Source organism: Danio aesculapii, chromosome 15 (assembly GCF_903798145.1).
Source record: "Danio aesculapii chromosome 15, fDanAes4.1, whole genome shotgun sequence".
NCBI classification, from domain to species: domain Eukaryota; kingdom Metazoa; phylum Chordata; class Actinopteri; order Cypriniformes; family Danionidae; genus Danio; species Danio aesculapii.
The window spans coordinates 8,798,777-8,819,062 of record NC_079449.1 but is presented as its reverse complement, the minus strand read 5'-3'; the positions used below and the strand labels follow the sequence as shown (position 1 = coordinate 8,819,062).

At 35.0% G+C, this 20,286-nt stretch overlaps 1 protein-coding gene and 4 non-coding genes across 10 annotated transcripts in view; 2 read left to right on the top strand and 3 right to left on the bottom strand.

Annotated features, from left to right (window-relative positions):
- The first annotated feature begins 1,419 nt into the window (after positions 1-1,419).
- On the top strand, positions 1,420-1,493 carry trnai-aau (transfer RNA isoleucine (anticodon AAU)). The gene has a single exon. It is a non-coding gene; the product is annotated as a tRNA-Ile (tRNA).
- Positions 1,494-3,142: 1,649 nt separating this feature from the next.
- Positions 3,143-3,214, bottom strand: trnap-ugg (transfer RNA proline (anticodon UGG)). Its single transcript has one exon. It is a non-coding gene; the product is annotated as a tRNA-Pro (tRNA).
- Positions 3,215-3,466: 252 nt separating this feature from the next.
- trnaw-cca (transfer RNA tryptophan (anticodon CCA)) lies at positions 3,467-3,538 on the top strand. Its single transcript has one exon. It is a non-coding gene; the product is annotated as a tRNA-Trp (tRNA).
- Positions 3,539-3,816: 278 nt separating this feature from the next.
- Positions 3,817-3,888, bottom strand: trnap-agg (transfer RNA proline (anticodon AGG)). Its single transcript has one exon. It is a non-coding gene; the product is annotated as a tRNA-Pro (tRNA).
- A 1,787-nt stretch (positions 3,889-5,675) lies between these two features.
- si:ch211-281l24.3 (uncharacterized) overlaps positions 5,676-20,286 on the bottom strand; it is a 102,184-nt gene continuing 87,573 nt past the window's right edge. For 5 of the 6 annotated variants that reach the window (XM_056473191.1, XM_056473196.1, XM_056473194.1 and 2 more), the window contains 11 exons: positions 15,635-16,090; positions 13,633-14,088; positions 10,618-11,043; positions 9,963-10,220; positions 9,623-9,868; positions 9,284-9,529; positions 8,170-8,427; positions 7,702-8,007; positions 7,321-7,593; positions 7,138-7,221; positions 5,676-6,300 (listed from right to left, as the gene is read on the bottom strand). In XM_056473191.1, the coding sequence (XP_056329166.1) occupies positions 6,234-6,300; positions 7,138-7,221; positions 7,321-7,593; positions 7,702-8,007; positions 8,170-8,427; positions 9,284-9,529; positions 9,623-9,868; positions 9,963-10,220; positions 10,618-11,043; positions 13,633-14,088; positions 15,635-16,090 (3,076 nt within the window). In that variant the 3' untranslated portion in view covers positions 5,676-6,233. Of the gene's footprint in view, positions 6,301-7,137; positions 7,222-7,320; positions 7,594-7,701; positions 8,008-8,169; positions 8,428-9,283; positions 9,530-9,622; positions 9,869-9,962; positions 10,221-10,617; positions 11,044-13,632; positions 14,089-15,634; positions 16,091-20,286 lie in introns of those variants that run through there. The other variant, XM_056473197.1, reaches the window with a different exon arrangement.

The window sequence follows — 20,286 nt, the reverse complement described above, 5'->3', positions numbered from 1 at the left end:
CTGATTACAGATGAGAGACCAGCCACTATCAATCAGATCACATGCTCCTCTCGAAATTAGTTTATAAAACTTCACTAATGGGGTGACACAGTGTCGCAGTGGGTAGCCCGATCCCCTCACAGCAAGAAGGTCGCTGGTTTGAGCCCCAGCTGGGTCAGTTGGCGTTTCTGTGTGGAGTTTGCATGTTCTTCTCATGTTGAAGTGAGTTTCCTCCGGGGGCTCAGGTTTCCCCCACAAGTTCAAAAATATGTGGTTTAGGTAAACTGGGTAAGCTAAATTGTCCATAGTGTATGAGTGTTTCGCAGTGATGGGTTGCAGCTGGAAGGGCATCCGCTGTGTAAAAACATATGCTGGATAAGTTGGTGGTTCATTCCGCTGTGGCGACCCCAGATTAATAAAGGGACTAAGCCGAAAAGCTAATTTATTTTATGTATGGTGTAAACTGGCCTGTAGAAACCAACCTGTTTTTTGAAGCTCATGCATTGCAGAAAACAGCAGATGCAGAACCAACAAGACCAGACCACTTCCTCTTTCCCAAGTCTTCTCAGATGCTTTTTATGATTTGGAACCACTCGAGGGTGAGCAAACTTTCTTTTTGGGGTAAACTATCCCTTTAAAGATGGCCATTATCAGAGATCAGGTGAGAGTTTAGAGTTCATTTTCATGCGAACATCTTTGGGATTTCAACCATATCTTGAACACACGTGAGATGTTGGTAAATCAAGAAAAGCAGAGAAAGTTACATGCTAAATAGTTTGTAGATGAACAGATGACTGATATTTGTTTACACGGAAACAAAAGAAGTGGTGCGGAAAGTAAAAACAATACAATAACAACGTTTAGGAATGTTGAATATTGCTAAATGAAGATAAAGATTTAGCATGTTTTAAACTAAGCTAGCTGATACCGAGAGCAATTTTTATTGTACCGTGTATGTTACTGATGAATGTAGGAATTAGACAAAACCTTCCCCCTTCCGAGTTAAAAGCAACCCTTTGTACTAAAAAAAGAATTCGGTCAACGAAGCTTTACTGACATCTATCGGTGAGAGAGTGTAAATGCAGCTTGTTTGTTTATACGGCTGGCCATCATCTAAAGGGCTCGCACACATTTCTGTTTGTTTATATGTGTATTTATGATTTATGTTTTGTTTTAATCTTTCTCATGCATTTTAATGTGTTATTTTATTCCCAATGGAACAATATAGTGTTCTTTCCGCTCAGCGCTCGTAGTCTGGCATCTCTCCTCCGTATGGTCATGTTTTGACAAACATTAGTTGGTGTTATCAGCCCTGTTGCTTCATTTTTTTACTACCTGGCCTACCTAGCCGTCTCACCATATCTGTCGCGACAAAAATATATATGATCCGCTTTTATCAGTGAGTTATTTTTAAAAAGATTTATTTCGAGCGTGTCACATGGCCGGTTAGCTCAGTTGGTTAGAGCGTGGTGCTAATAACGCCAAGGTCGCGGGTTCGATCCCCGTACTGGCCAGAATGTAGTTTTTGAGTTCAGTTTCATTCTTTTTCTTTTCGGCTTAGTCTCTTTATTAAGGTGGGGTCGCCACAGCAGAATGAACCGCCAACTTATCCAGCATATTTTTTACACAGCAGATCCGGCCACAACCCAATGCATCACTGGGAAACACCCATACACACATTCACACACTATGGTCAATTTTAGCTCACCCAATTCACCTGTACCACATGTCTTTGGACTGTGGGGGAAACCGGAACACTCGGAAAAAAAGCGTGTCGCCTGTTTCTCAATAGAGATTTAAATATTGATGCATTTTTAAAAAATGTTATTTTATTTTTGTAGATTTTTTGTATGAATATGTTATTTGAGGATATCCATTCATTCATTCATTTTCCTTCGGCTTAGTCCCTTTATTTATCAGGGGTCACCACAGTGGATTGAATCGCCAACTTATGTTTATGTGCATATGTTTTATACAGTGGATGCCCTTCCAGCTGCAACCCAGTACTGGTAAACACTCATATTTACACACATACACTGCGGACAGTTTTGTTAATTCAGTTCAACTGTACCGCATGTCTTTGGACTGTGGGGGAAACCGGAGCACCAACACAGGCAGAACATGCAAACTCCACACAGACAGCCCAACTGGTCCAGCCAGGAATCAAACCAACGACCTTCTTGCTGTGAGGCAACAGTGCTAACCACTAAACCATTGTGAGATTTTATTTATAATTAATATTTTAAAAAAACGTGTTGGCACAAGGGGAACTATGCAAGATACAATAAGATGGCACCCATGGGAAAATGGAAAGGTATATTTTTGGCGGGGATTATTGCCACTTGCCACTCCGTGATTTTTGAATGCTTCATCAATTTTGTGAGGTGATGAGCTTTATGCAGTATCTGGCAACTTGACAAACATGGACAAAAAGTGATTTCTCATAACTATATTGGGCCATACAAATTCCCAGGAGAACTAACAAAACGGGAGGGTGGTCGGAGATAGGTGTGAACAGTGGTGTAGTTGGGGCCAAATGCACATATACCCTGTATGCCTACTTTTTTTCCATGAGTTGTTTGAGTATTACGACTTCTGAGCATCAATAATTCGTATACCCTCAGGATACTCACTAGCTTTGTTGATTAGACTACCATAATTTATTTGTATTTGCGTCCCCTTTAACTCTATACCAAATGTTTTTTTTAAACTCCCATCCTTATTTGTTTCAATTGGAGCAGTTTTGTTTAACTTGTGCTATTCCCCGCCCTCTGACAACGATTTTGTGAGAGTTTGTTTCGAAGACCCCGTCAACTGTCGCTATGCTTAACACCATTATGTGATTTATGATTTGTCTTTGCCTCATCATTTTTAGTGTTATATATATATATATAGACTTCTATTAGTTTGGTTTAAAACAAGCATGCACGAATGTGACAATCAAACACAATGGCTGATTGATGTTTAAAGGAGCCTATTAAATGTAAATAAGCCAGTGAAGAAAGTAAGCTAAAAAAACTTGTCTTTCTATGTATGCACAGATACCGTTGAGTTAACTTAATTACGGATGAGCACTTCTCAATATCACATGTAAAGCAGGCTAGTAGTGTTAAGAGATTTTCTATTAACGTAGTTTAGAATTATTTTGACGAACATAAAGTAAGGGCTCGTCCGGGATTTGAACCCGGGACCTCTCGCACCCAAAGCGAGAATCATACCCCTAGACCAACGAGCCATGACTTCAGTGTGTCACAGCATGCTAAAAGTAGTTTTGTATTCGACCCTGTGCAATGTGAATAAAAGGTAATAATACATACACATGTTTTTGGAAAGAGGTGAAAAACATATATATAGTGGTTTAAAAAGAATCGTTATCGAAAAAATTATTATACATTTGTACACTTTTGTTCAAATGCCATGCGAATTTCGTAGATCATTGGGCGGCTTTGGCTTGTAAATACTCTGTAATCCACTACAGAGTTTCACAGACCTCGTGGCGCAACGGTAGCGCGTCTGACTCCAGATCAGAAGGTTGCGTGTTCAAATCACGTCGGGGTCATTCATTTTTTTTCATCCAGTGCTTATATGAATGAATAATTTTACCACTCTTGTTGTTACGTACTACTTTACAGTTGATTGAGAGTCACAGTTGGAAAGACGCGAATACTATACATGTTTACATTCATTCAAGGTAAACTATTGCACCAGAGTTTAGTATATTTTAGATTTATGTTAGTATTGTATCGTAATATAAACTATGCTGATTTACTTACTAACAATGTATATCTATTTTATCATTATTTGAGTAGCCTAGTTTTTTCTTAAAAAAAAAAGGCAGGGCTCGACCGGGATTTGAACCCGGGACCTCTCGCACCCTAAGCGAGAATCATACCCCTAGACCAACGAGCCACTCGACACAATGCATCTGTTATTATGGTATAAACAGTCACCACGCAAAAAGTGTAGTTTATTTTCAATTGTTCACACACTATTATTTAAAATTTCTGCCAATTCGCAAAACCTTACACTCAGGAGCAAAACACCGGACTAGATTTGTACACTGCACACAAACTTTCACCTTTTTCAAAAACATGTTTGGTTTCTGTCCAACTACACGTGGGTGATCTATTTACAGTACTTCCTTTCATGCTCTGCACTGTAATAATTATACATCAAATAAACAGTTTGAATTCAGTCTTGCTATTGTGTTTACAGTAATTTCCTCTGTCTATTACTCTAAAGTAGCGCTGATGTGTACATTTAGGAGCTAAATAAAGACGTGCTTTATTTATGCTGTATATATGCTGTATATGCCAAGCTAGTGTTTTTCCCATACTGATAAACTTCCGGTAACCTGTTATTGTGAGTTTTTTCCATTCGATACGGTTCCTTTTACAGCATCAATATTGTAATGTAATTCCAATATAATCAGTTAAACAGACTTTGGCATTCATTTAGTTGCTCAAGCTTAAAACGAGACAAAAAAACACTTTACTCGCGCGCGCCTGCCCTGTCGTAATCTCGGCAGGCTAGCGCAGAAGCTCCATGGAATATTCTGGGGTAAAATAAATGCTCATATTATAAAGACACGGCGGAGAAAAATGTAATTTAATGCAGTGATTCTTGTACAATCTGAGACCTACTTTATATCGGATATCACTCAGCCAGTGGAGATCGCTGATTTTTAAAGAAAACAGACCTTAAACGCGCCGATTTTGCATTGACATACACTTCATCGGAAACGATTAACCCAGGTTACTGGCAAATTAAAAGTCATATTAGCACGCTTCGACATATACCCTATTCAAAACTTAAAGTTATAGCAAAGATGTTTGCAATTTGAGACAAATGTGTGTATTTGACGCATTTTTTTAAACAATGTATCATTTTGCAAGAGATTTTAAACATTTCGCAGTTTGTGAGTGCATTTCTTGAATGTGTGTATTTTTTATTTTTTTCTTAAAAAAGACAACGTAGTGAAAAATATGTTTAAGCAATTAAAAATAACTGTAAAACAAAATTAAAAGTGATGCAAAAATCCTCAAACCTACCCCCCTCTAAACTATACTTATATCATTTAACAATATAAGATTTTATATTGTACTATTTACCACTGGATGAATTGTAGTGATGTCAGTTGACTTGACTTGGTTTCAGAAATCTTCACGCATATGTGCACTGTGTTCTGCCATCACTGTATATCATAAAGCCATACTTTCTGTACTGCATTAAATTACATTTTTCTCCGCTGTGTCATCACATTTACAGTTTTTTTTTGTGCCAGCCTCTTGTGTATTAACCTTCTCAGCAGAGTCTAATGTTATTTAAAATGTATCCTGAGTTTTGTTTTTCATTCATCAGCCTGTTCATGGCTAACAGTTAAACATTTTAGGAACTAGTAACACTCTAATGGAGGCTGTAGTGGTTTCAATGTGTCCTTTTTTTTTACATAGATAAAGAAATAGTTTTTTAAAACAGATTCTATAATCCTTTGCAGCCCCCTTAGCAGCATCTGGTGTCCCCCAGACAAGATGAAGACAAAGTTAAAATGATTTTAAAGTCATTAAATCTTTTAAAACAGACTTCAACCAGGATTTGTTAGATCTTCTCATCAGTGAATTGTCATTTTACTTTTTCGACCAGGCCAAAGAGTTATAAGGCTGAGGCAGGGGAAGAGAGGGATTCAAGAGGAAAAGTAATGATCAAAATAAAGTTTATTGATCAATCTTAGAAATGACTATAAAACTTGAGTTAGTGTGGCTGGTCAAACCAATAACCATAACACCATTAGTCAACGCCGACATATTTCAAACAGATTAATAAAGTGCATTAAAAGTAACTGGAGTACATTTCAATTATGATTTTAAACAAGTTATTACAAAGAGCTAGTGTAAAACACGGTACAGATGAATAAAAAGCATAAATATATATTGTTTATATTCAACATTCTAAGTGTACATTAAATTATAAGACATTACCTTTTTCTTTATCGTGTATACATCATTGTGATGGATTTGTAAGCGAATCAAATTCAAATACACGCTTTGAAGAACATATACAGTAGAAAAATATTTTGCTTAATATCTTACAGGGTATACATCATTAACACAGATTTGTATCAAGCATTTAATGTAAATCAGGTTCAAATGAACCATTTACAATAAAGATATATAGATTCGCATTTTCAGTTGTTCAAAAAACCCAAACAGAATAGTTTGTAAATGAATGAAGATATTCATCACACTCTTGGGTCTTCACCATATTTCAAATCGCTTGTCTTTGATGAACTGCTTTCTATCAGTGATTCTGTTTCCGAAAAGTCTGCAAGCACAAAATTGACCACATTATGATATAAACTCATGGTGTGAAGAAAAAAAATCAGGAAAAAGCTAAGCCTGTATAGCGTATTTGACCAAGTCCTGCATTAATCTTGCATTAATAAAACACCATCAAATAATGTAATTTAAATCATGCATTTATAAATAATATAAGATATATATATTCAGTATTAATGTATTAATTAATTAACTGTATTAATATTAAAGTACAGTATTTCAGTACTTTAAATAATGCTTAACACATGACCCATTGTGGATCTAAATTTGGCATTTTTATTACCTTACTATTGTATTTAATCAGTTCAATAATTCATTTATTTTCCCTCGGCTTTTCCCTTATTTATCAGGGGTCACCACAGCGGAATGAACTGCCAACTATTCCAGCATGTGTTTTACACAGCGGATGCGCTTCCAGCTGCAACCCAGTACTGGGAAACATTCACACACACACTCATAGCAATGAGGTTTATTCAATTCATCTATAGTGCATGTCTTTGGACTGTGGGGGAAACCAGAGCACCTGGAGGAAACCTACACCAACACAGGGAGAACATGCAAACTCCACACAGAAATGCCAACTGACCCAGCTCGAACCAGCGACCTTCTTGCTGTGAGGCGACAGCACTACCTACTGCGCCACTATTTAAACAGTTCAATCGAATTATGAAAAAAATCTCATGACTTAATAAACATGAAAACTATATATTTTTCTTTGGTTACATCAGTAAAACTAAAAGTGGTCAATTTTACCATGTTTTAGTCATAGATTACAGGGGTTTACAGATGATTAATAAACCTACACTGTGTCACACACACTTACCGTACAGTCTGCATATTGCTGTGATTAGAGACGATGCTGTGGATTGTGTTTGCTGATTTATCTGTGATGTTATTGTGACTCAGACTGTAAGAAAAGAGATGTAAAGATTAGAAAAACACAAATAATCATGACTCTAAATACAGTGTTTTGCGTTTCTCCATTTGTGGTGTCTCTGTCACTCACTCTAGAGTCTGGGTTTTGTGCAGATGCAGCAGCAGCGGCTCCATACACTGATCAGTGAGTTTACAGTGACTGAGGTCAAGTTCTGTCAACCCTTCAGAATATTCCAGAAACACCGCCAGCTGTGTACAAGATCTCTGGTCCAGCTGTGTGTGACTGAGGTCCATCTCTCTTCCTAAAGCCTGTGAAAGAGCCTCAGCGCTTCTTACAGTGCCGCTCTCAGCTCCACCTTCACTGATATAAGCCAGAAACTGTAGCAGCAGAGCTTTACTACAGCTGACCAGAGCAAGGAGAACACAATAAGAAAGCAACAATAATGAACAGGGATTTGATATGCATATTACATATTAATGCAAGATAAACAAATGAAATGTTAATTAATACCTCAGCTGGACTTTAGGCAGAATTGGCCAGAGGTGTTTCAGAGCCTCATCAGAGAGCTCACAGTCCTTTAAAATCAGCTTCACAACACTTTGAGTTTTCTGAAGTACAGATGAGATTATTGTACTGTCTTCGATGCTTAGATTAAAATGTTCTTGATTTTCCAATGTGTCTGTTAAATCCAGAGCGCTGGAGCAGGAGATGTCCAGCCTGTGGTGAAGTGCAGAGAGCAGAGCAGCTGCTGCCTCCCGCTGGACATCAGAGGAACTGCAGCAGCGAAGCAGCTTCAGCAACAGCAGCCTGTCAACACTAACATACACAAACATGTCAATAAACAGATTTTTGATTCAAAACAAGGCATATCTATATATTAAATCTATTATGAAGCATTATAATGACTCAAAACAAGATGTATCCTTATATTTTAAGTCTATTATCATCCATCAAGTCTCCGCTATTAAATCAGTAAACCTGAGTTGTGTGACTCTGTTGAACAAAGGCAGAAAGCTCTTGAGCTCCTCTTCTGGTATGGATGTCCAGAGCAGATTGAGTTTGACAGTGTTGCAGTGTTCCAGAGTGAAGCGCAGGGCAGCACAGTGAACAGAGTCCAACACTCTTCCATTCAGATTAAAGCAATTCCCTGCTGAACTCAATAGGCTGGACACATACTGAGGAGAACGAGTCTCATAGATTTCAGTAATGATGGACAGCGTGAACCCGGGGCTTAACCTGTGGAGATGAAGTACACTCTGAAAAATCGACTACAATCAAAGCCACTCATTAAACACAAATCTACAAACTAAGAAGAAAAAAACACAAACATCTAAATACAGGGCAGGCCATTTATAAACCTTAATAAATTGGGAATGATTGGTGATATTAACGTCCTGTTTGTGGCACATTAGTATATGTGAGGGGGCTTGTAAATAACTCATGAAAGAATAAAGTTACGTTAAAACCGAGCACACCATTGTTTTTTGTCTGAAATTCCCACAAGTTTGATGTGTCACATGACCCTCTTCCTATTGAAAAAACAAACGTTGGATCCAAGATGGCCGACTTCAAAATGGCCACCATGGTCACCACTCATCTTGAAAAGTTTGCCCCCTCACATATACTAATGTGCCACAAACAGGATGTTACTTTCATCAACCATTCCCATTTTATTAAGGTGTATCCATATAAATGGCCCACCCTGTATATAGATACAGCTTAACTAATTAGTTATTACATGGCCAGTTTACAATATGATATTTTTGTACAGATCAAAATTTTTTAATTAAAATGAAAAATAATTATGTGAAACATCAATTACATAATTTAAAGTTACTTGAGAGAATTTTCCAGTTATTTTTGTAGTAATATTTTAGCAACTGATGTTTTTTAGGAACATAATGGCTTTTTTAAAAAAGAAATCACTGAGGCAATGACTATTTAAATTATGTTTACAACAAACATACACTCAAAAACATAACCAAAAAATAATTGTACATTTAATTAACAAATCATAATAATATAGTAATGAAATAATAATTATAATATAATAATAATAATATAAATAGAACAGCTTTATAGTTTATTTTACCTTTTTAACTGGACTTTGTTTAACACCGGCAACAGTTCTTTCACGTTTTCCAGATTAATTTTGCTATTTCTAAAGTCAACCTTCAAATTTAGTGCTTCATGTTGCAGCAGGTAATGAATCTTTTCCCAGGTCAGTGAGCAGGAGGTCAGATCTTTAGAAGTTTTCTTTATAAATGAACGTGTCAGTTCATTATCCTGTGCTTCATACACCACTGAAACCAACTGCTGAAGAGCCTCTTTAGAGAACCTGAACACACAGAGAAAAAACTGAATTTTATCAGTTCATAAAACAATTTAATACATAAATAAAACATGAGTGAAGCAACTTTTGTGAACAGACCTGAGAATAAGAGGATCCTGGAGACCCAACAGTGCAGTGATAGACAGAGCCTCTGCTTTACACTGAGTAAGATCTAAACACTGGACAGACATCAGTTTCAGGAGAGACGTCAAGCTGCTTTGGATGTGAGAGGGATTTTGTTTTGAGCCGTTTGTGATCAGTGAAAGCTCCTCCGTGGTCAGTTGAAGAGGATCATTAAGTGACCTCAACGCTCTGACCATCTTCACTAATATTTTGCATTCCAGACTGTAAAAGACAAAATCCCAGATCAGGAGAAACATTCCTTTAAGGTTTCAGGAGGATTGTGAAATTGTGTGAATGTAGACAATGTTTCTCTAACCTCAGTGTCTGCAGGTGTGTGATGGGTCTGAAGAGCAGTTTGAGTCCTCTGAGTGAGATGGCCCGAGGCTTTAGAGTCAGGTTTACCTTTGATTGTGAAAGGCTCAGGACTCTGCCAACAGATATGCAGGTGCTGCTGGGTAATTTTCCACTTAGAGTGACAGTGAAGTTCAAAGCCTGGAGCAGAGGAGTGACTTTATCTGCTTTTACTCTTGGCCCAAACATTTTACATAGTGATGGGAAGTGCTGGTCAGCATTCCTACAAGAAGAGGATTTGACAAAGGACATTTTATTTGTATCAGATTATCATCAACTTCAGGTTAGGTCAAAAGTCATGCTATTAACTACTGGCTTATTACCTGCTTATTATTAAGATATTACCTGTTCATTAGTAGTTATAAAGTATGCTCTTATTCTGCATCCTGCCAAACCTAAACCCAACTACTATCTTACTAACTAATAATAAACAGCTAAATAGTAGTTTATTAAGTAAGTAGTGTTAGCTTATTAAACTAGTAGTGTCAGATAAGGATTTAAATACAGTGAATTGTGATCTAAACTAAAGTGTTAACAAAATATCATATGTTTATATTAAAAATATTGACTTCATATTATATATTTAATATAAGCCATCAAAATTCACATTTAAAACAGACCTCAGTTCAGAGATGTAGGGCAGACACTGGAGGAATCTCCTCAGGCCACTCTCTTCATCTGTCCAGTCTAATAGCTCTACTGGTTTCTTCTCTATCTGGAGTTTCAGCACTTCTAGGAGGATGGAGATCGTTCTCTCTGAGAGGTCTATTATCCAGACTGCAGGAGCTGACTGATAAACTGGCTGTAATGCTGGAAGGACACTCCTGCCTGTTTGACTCTCATAGTCCTTCACACGTGAATACAGATCCAGCAGGAAATCACACTGATAAAACTGAACATCATCATCATCAGTTTCATCATAGGGGAAAGATGTGTAGCAGCACGCAGATGTCAAGAGTCCTGTGTAATTTTCCTGTGTGTTTGCATCCAACTCTAATGCTGAAACAATCAGACTCAGCAAAAACTTTACAGAAGCATTACTAAACCTGTGGAGACAAACATTATCACTTTATTGTGTATAGAACTTTAAAAGTGAAAGTGGCTCAGTCAATTATTATTCAGTTATATGAAAAACATTTTTAAAAAGCATTTTATAAAAAAATGTATGCTTCAGTTAAAGTGAATAAAAATAATACTGATCTAAAGGATTGAGTAAATAACTTTTTACTTTTATATTTACTAATTTAAATAAAATTACATTTAAAACTGTATTATCCAAAGTGAATTAAAAGTGAGATTAAAAGGAGCACTTCAAACCATCAATTTATGAGTAAATTAATTGTGTTCAATTTATCAATTTCAAATGCATACAGTATAATTGTCATATATTCTACTGATATGATGTTAAATCAGATATCAGATGTTATCAGATAGACAGTTTCTACACTGTAGTTGTGTTCTGACTATCAGGACAGTAAACACTTTATCTACAGCTACATTAGTCAAATTGTGTTAAAACAGTTATTACTGTGTTATTGTAGTTATACACTCACATTAATAAAAATGTTTACAAACACATTATACATTAAAGTTCAGTCAAACTAAAACAAATGTTATTTCCTTGTTATTTTAAATAAGTATTCATGGGTTGAATTTTAGACCATCTGAAAGTTAAATGAATTAAGGGTTTCTTTAAATAGATTAACAGACAATAATAATAATAATAATAACAACAATAATAATAACTGTTGTTTATATACTAAGGAAGACAATGATGATTTTGTTTGATCCTGCATAAAGCATATTGAAATATTGAAGTATTGTGTCATGTAAAGATTATTAGGGCAGAGATAAAGATTGTAATTGATTATAACCACATTATTACAAAGAGCAAATTGATTATAATCACAACTATAAACATACTAACTGACTGTGTTCTGCATGAAGCTAATATAACCAGAAATGTATGAACAAAATCAGTTCTGTACAGATCTGGCTGAAAGTGAGCGAGAGCAGGATTTCAAGAATAGATTTATATGCAACACTACAACTGTAGACAAAACCACACATCAGTTTAGTGTTGTTTTTGTGATGATTTCTAACAGTCAGTCAGAATCAACAGTCAGATTCAGCAGAAACTGGGCACATTTCTCCATCATAAGATCTAAACCAAATTCACTAATACTGTTAAGACAGACAAAATCAGCAAGTTAATATTCGGAGCTTATATTTATTTATTAATTTTCATAGTTTTTCCCTTGATGCTTTGGACTCTAAAAATTAACCAGACATTAAATGCAGAATAAAACATTTATCAAATGGATTAATTAGAAACAAAATATTTATTGTGTTCAGAACATTTTAGAGTAATTCTGTAACTATATAATTATGTTAATAATTATATAGTGTGTAAAATATGAGTGGGCAAAAAATATATCAGCATTCAGGAAAACCCAGACTCACACATTTATCATGATTCTTTGTGATGTTAGTTTCACTGCTTTGCAAGTTGCCTAAACACAACAGCCAAACCAGTTTCCTTATCTTAAAAACAAGGCCTTAGCAAATAAAACATAAAATAAAAGAATAGCAGACATTTGGGCCAAAGTGAGTCACATTTATTAATAACAAAGATAAAGCAAAGAACACAGACTCACTTGACAAATACACATAATCTACAAATTAATCAGTGGTTTATTTGTCAGATACAGTAAGTGTATTTGGCAGTAGCATTTAAGAAGTTGAATGAATATAAATATAGGCCTATTATGAACAATAAAGGGATAGTTAACCTACAATTTTATTATGTCATAATTTACTCACTCTCAAGTTGTTTTAAACCTGAATGAGTCTATTTGTTCTGTTAAACATCAGTTATTTTAAAGAATGTGTGTAACCCAACAGTTGCTGGTCATCAATGTCTTCCAGAGTATTTCCCCTGCTATTAACAGCAGCAAACATTTGGTCAACCACATTCTTTAATATATATTCTTTTGTCTTTAGGGCAAGAAATAAATACAAGCTTGAGACATCATCGGAGAAAACATATATTGACGATTATTTTGAGAGGAATTATCCCTTAATAACAAGCAGCAGCATGTTTAGTGTATTACTGTTCTGTCACTTAAAGAGCTGCACACATCATCATGCATCTGTTTTTTTCTACAGTTTACTTTCACTGTGGACTTAACCAACTGTGTTTACATACATAAATCTTGTGTGGTTTTGACAGTTTTAGTGAGATTCAACATGAAAGATAACCTAGCCCTAAAATGATGCACTGTTTGAGAAGCGTTGAAGTGTGTGCGTGCATAGCAGTCTTCTGTTGTAGACACTCATAAATAAGTGTCTGGCAGCACACAATTGAAATAACCAGCAAACATTGAAAGCACATGCACCTAACAGACTTTTGTTATGATGAACACGACTTGATAATAACTACAAATATAAGCATACTGACTGACTGTGTGCTGCATGAAGCTCAGAAAGTGTGCGAGAGCAGGATTTTAAGAACAGATTTATCTGCAACACTACAACTGTAGACAAAACCACACATCAGTAATTTCTAATTCAGAGCTTGTTCATTTACACATCTGCATCGTATGTTATTAATTATTTATGTCCATGAGACTCACCTGAGCTGTGAGATGTAGGGCAGACACTGGATGAATCCCCTCACTTCACTCTCTTCATCTGTCCAGTCTATCAGCTCTACTGGTTTCTTCTCTGTTTGGAGTTTCAGCACTTCTAGGAGGATGGAGCTCTTTCTCTCTGAGAGCTTTATCCTCCAGACTCCAGGAGCTGACTGATAAACTGGCTGTAATGCTGGAAGGACCTTCCTGCCTGATTGACTCTCATAGTCCTTCACACGTGAACAAAGATCCAGCAGGAAATCACAGTGTTCAGACTGAAACTCCTCATAATAATCATCATTACCCAAACAGACAAATGATCTGTAGCTGCACACTGATGTTAACAGCTCAATATAACTCTCTCCTGTAGTTGTAACACACTTTGAAGCTTCAACAGTCAGATTCAGCAGAAACTGGGCACGTTCCTCCATCTCAATGTCTAAATCAATCTCATGAATTCTGTTAAGACAGACAAAATGAGCAAGTTAATATTCAGAGCTTATATTTATTTATTAATTTTCATAGTTTTTCCCTTGATGCTTTGGACTCTAAAATTAACCAGACATTAAATGCAGAATAAAGACATTTACCAAACGGATTAATTAGAATTAAAATATTTAATGCGTTGAGAATATCCTTCAAAATGAAAGCTGCTGAAATATGTCATTTGAAAGTAATTCTATGACTATATAATTATGTTAATAATTATATAGTGTGTAAAATATGAGTGGGTAAAAAATATATCATCATTCAGGAAAATCCCGACTCACACATTTATCATGATTCTTTGTGATGTTAGTTTCACTGCTTTGCAAGTTGCCTAAACACAACAGCCAAACCAGTTTTCTTATTTTAAAAACAAGGCCTTACCAAGTAAAACATAAAATAAAAGAATAGCAGACATTTGGGCCAAAGTGAGTCACATTTATTAATAACAAAGATAAAGCAAAGAACACAGACTCACTTGACAAATACACATAATCTACAAATTAATCAGTGGTTTATTTGTCAGATACAGTAAGTGTATTTGGCAGTAGCATTTAAGAAGTTGAATGAATATAAAAATAGGCCTATTATGAACAATAAAGGGATAGTTAACCTACAATTTTATTATGTCATAATTTACTCACTCTCAAGTTGTTTTAAACCTGAATGAGTCTATTTGTTCTGTTAAACATCAGTTATTTTAAAGAATGTGTGTAACCCAACAGTTGCTGGTCATCAACGTCTCCCAGAGTATTTTCCCTGCTATTAACAGCAGCAAACATTTGGTCAACCACATTGTTTAATATGTATTCTTTTGTCTTTAGGGCAAGAAATAAATACAAGTTTGAGATATCATCAGAGAAAACATATATTGACAAGATTTTTTTGAGAGGAATTATCCCTTAATAACAAGCAGCAGCATGTTTAGTGTATTACTGTTCTGTCACTTAAAGAGCTGCACACATCATCACATATCTGTTTTTTTTTCTTCACAGTTTACTTTCACTGTGGACATAACCAACAGTGTTTACATACACAAATCTTGTGTGGTTTTGACAGTTTTAGTGAGATTCAACATGAAAGATAACCTAGCCCTATAATGATGCACTGTTTGACAAGCGTTGTAGTGTGTGCGTGCATAGCAGTCTTCTGTTGTTGACACTCATAAATAGGTGTCTAGCAGCACACAATTGAAATAACCAGCAAACATTGAAAGCACATGCACCTAACAGACTTTTGTTATGATGAACACGACTTGATAATAACTACAAAAATAAACATACTGACTGACTGTGTGCTGCATGAAGCTCAGAAATGTATGAAGAAAATCATTCTGTACAGATCTGACTGAAAGTGTGCGAGAGCAGGATTTTAAGAACAGATTTATCTGCAACACTACAACTGTAGACAAAACCACACATCAGTTTAGTGTTGTTTTTGTGATGATTTCTAATTCAGTGCTAGTTCATTTACACATCTGCATCGTATGTTATTAATTATTTATGTCCATGAGACTCACCTGAGCTGTGAGATGTAGGACAGACACTGGAGGAATCCCCTCACTTCACTCTCTTCATCTGTCCAGTCAATCAGCTCTACTGGTTTCTTCTCTGTTTGGAGTTTCAGCACTTCTAGGAGGATGGAGCTCTTTCTCTCTGAGAGCTTTATCCTCCAGACTCCAGGAGCTGACTGATAAACTGGCTGTAATGCTGGAAGGACACTCCTGCCTGATTGACTCTCATAGTCCTTCACACGTGAACAAAGATCCAGCAGAAAATCACAGTGTTTAGACTGAAAATCCTGATAATAATCATCATCATCAAAACAGACAAATGATCTGTAGCTGCACACAGATGTTAACAGCACAATATAACTCTCTCCTGTAGTTGTAACACACTTTGAGGCTTCAACAGTCAGATTCAGCAGAAACTGGGCACGTTTCTTCATCTCAATGTAGAAACCAAACTCAGGAATTCTGTTAAGACAAACAAAATGAGCAAGCAAATTGCGTTTAAGAAACTGAATGAATGAATATAAAAATAGGCCTATTATGAACATTAAAGGGATAGTTAACCTACAATTTTTATTATGTCATAATTTACTCACTCTCAAGTTGTTTTAAACCTGAATGAGTCTATTTGTTCTGTTAAACATCAGTTATTTTTTAGAATGTGTGTAACCCAACAGTTGCTGACTTACAAAGTATTTTTCCCTGCTATTAACAGCAGCAAATGTTTGATTACCCACATTCTTCAATATACTTTTGTTTTTAGGACAAGAAATTAATACAGGTTTGGGACATCATCAGAGAGAACATATATTGACAGAATATTTTTTGTAATGTTTGTAATTGTAAACCTAACCTGCCTAGACAAACTAATTAACCTAGTTAAGCCTTTAAATGTCACTTTAAGCTGTATAGAAGTGTCTTGAAAAATATCAAGTCAAATATTATGTACTGTCATCATGGCAAAGATATAATGAATCAGTTATTAGAAATGAGTTATTAAAATTATTATGTTTAGAAATGTGTTGAAAAAAATCTTCTCTCTTTTAAACAGAAATTGGGGAAAAAATAAAATGGGGGGCTATTAATTCTGACTTCAACTGTATACACAAACACACATATATACATATATATATATATATATATATATATATATATATATATATATATATGTATATATATATATATATATATATGTATATGTATATATATATATATATGTATATATATATATATATATATATGTATATGTATATATATATATATGTATATGTATATATATATATATATATGTATATATATATATATATATATATATATATGTATATATATATATATATATATATATATATATATGTATATGTATATATATATATATATATATGTATATATATGTATATGTATATATATATATATATATATATATATATATATATATATATATATATATATATATATTTATTTATATATATATATATATATATATATATATATATATATATATATATATATATATATATATATATGTATATGTATATATATATATGTATATATATATATATATATATGTATATATATATATATATATGTATATATATATGTATATATATATGTATATATATATATATATATATGTATATATATATATATATATATATATATATATATATATATATATATATGTATATATATGTATATGAATGTATATATATGTATATGTATGTATATATATATATATGTATATATATATATGTATATATATAAATATATATATATATATATATATATATATATATATATACATACAAACTACAAACTACTGCCAGCCAGTACGCAGAAGTATAAATGCACTGCTACGTGCAGGGCAGGCACCGTGCATCACGCTGTTCACTCAACACAGGATAAATCAGCCTTAACACTTCATGGCATTTGCAAAAACTCACTTAAGACTCACTTAAGAATAGCTGGATTTGTGTACAATCACTGGATTATTTTAATTGAAAGAACTTTCAATTTTGTTTTGTTTGACAAGGACGTCTCTCTATCAGCTGGCAGACTCCGAAACGCAATTGCGTCAGTCACAGTCACATTGGCTGTATACAGACAGAAAGGGCACCTCATTCATAAAATCTGTTTGACATCTTATCACCAACTTGAATGTTTTAAAATCGCTTGAAAAAGTACACAGACCTCCACCTCTAAAATCGAAAGCAGACTCAAACTGACTCAAAGGGATAATGTGCTTCATAAATGGTCCTGGAGCGCCTTCTCTTGGACACTCTCATACAAGACTCTGGATTTTATATCACATTCCAGAGACATATTTAATCTAAAAATATGTATAGGAAAACGGTTATTTAAGATTACTCCAAATAAATGTAGTATTAATCTGCAATGCATAACACAACTTTTTGCCAAATTTGGCCCTTGTATAATTTTTTATTATAATTTTTTTTATATATAGGAATACTAAAATGTAACATTTAACATTTTTATTAAAAAACTATAAATCCTATCGGCATGAGGAGATATAGCAACAATTTTGCATGCAGACGACCAAAGATTTTGACCAAATTTGAGTGTTGTAGTATAAATGGCCCAGGAGGAGACCATTGCCTTTCTCAAGCCAACACAACAAATAGCTAAGTTAAAAAAAGCACATGCAACTAACAGACTTTTGTCATCATGAATATGTGCAGTGTTCTGTGAGTGTAAAGGCTGATTTATACTTCTGCATCAAGTGCACGAGTTTCATACCCCTGACCGTGGTAAAGCTGACGTCAACACAATTTGATAAGGATTATTTTATATAGTGCAGAGATAAGAGGTGTAAATATCCTGTTGATGTTTAGAAATCTTGCTGTACTTATCTTTTGCAAATGTAAATGCGTGACACCCCCCAACATACTGTTATACTATATAAACTTCTTCTTCTGAGACTAATTTCTATACGCATCTTCTAGACCAGTGTTTCCCAACCCTGTTCCTGAAGGCACACCAACAGTACACATTTTCAACCTCTCCCTAATCAAACACACCTGAATCAACTTATCATAACATCAGAAGAGACTCCAACACCTGAAGTTAATGGGTCAGAAAAGGGAGACATTCAAAATATGTACTGTTGGTGTGCCTCCAGGAACAGGGTTGGGAAACACTGTTCTAGACTGCTCAAGCTACAAAAACCAAACTAACTCAAAATCTCCAAACTATACTGAATCAAGTTATTATATATCTTTTCCAACTGATCCAACTCACGGTTTTCCAAAAACTGTCCTGGAGAATTCAGAAAAGTCCCATTGACTTAACATTGGACCAAACTTTGTGACATCCTAACTTTGCGCCAGAGTGTCATACAGACTTAGAGTTGAGCTCATTTAACTCAGACTACCAATCATTGATGACCTTTTAACTTACTAGCCACACCCTAGCAACCACTTACAGCACCCTAGCAACTGTTCCAAAGACTTTCATTACAAAAACTACCATTGACTTTACATTGGACATACTAACAATATACCAATCCATACTAACAATAAACTGAACCATACTAGAAACATACTAACAAACATACTAACATACTAATCATACTAGCAACATACAAATTCATACTATAAACATACTAGCAACATGCTAATACATACTAAACTCATGCTAACAACATGCTAGTTTATACTAAAAACATGCTAGCAACATACTAATTCATACAAAAACCATTATGTTAAAAACATGCTAGCATGTTGGTAATTCATACTAGAACCATGCTAATTTATGTTAGCATCTGCCTAGCAACCATCTAGAACACCCTAGAAACTGCCTAGCAACACCTTAGTGACCACTCAAAAAAACCTCGCAACTAATCAGAACACCTTAACAACTGCCTAGCAACACTTTGGCAACCACTCAGAACACCCAAGCAACCACCTAGCAATGCCTTAGCAAATGCCTAGCAACCACTCAGAACACCGTAGCAACCACCAACCAACACCTTAGCATCAACCTAAAACACCTTAGCAACCTTCTATCAACAACTTAGCAACTGCCTAGCAACTCCTCAGAACAGCTTAGCAATCACCTAGCAACACCCTAGAAACACCTAAGCAGCTACCAAGTTATAGCTTAGCAACCACTCAGAACAACCTAGCAATGATCTAGAACACCTTAGCAACCACTTAGCGACACCTAAGCAACCACCTAACAATGCCTTAGCAAACGCCTAGCAACACCTTAGCAACCACCTAGCAACCACTCAGAACATCCTAGCAACCACCTAGGAACATCATAGCAACCAATTTAGAGCAACCTAGCCTGGAAATGTCTTGGCAACCGCCTAGCAACCACTTAGATCACTTTAGCAACCACCTAGCAACACCTTAGCAACCACTTAGAACACCCTATCTACAGCCTAGTAAGAAACATGCCAATTCATACTAGAATCATGCTAGCATATATATACTTGTCTATCTATGCCAACAGTTTTAAACTTCTTAAAACTACTTCAATTATTTAAACTTTGAAACTATTTCAAACTTTCATATTAGGCTTTCTCAAGCCACCATAAAGTTTGTCTACGAACCTTTCAATGAAAGTTATGTGTTGTTTATATGTTATTTCTACCCCTGTGAAGATAACAAATACCAACAACCCATTATAAGAGAAATATT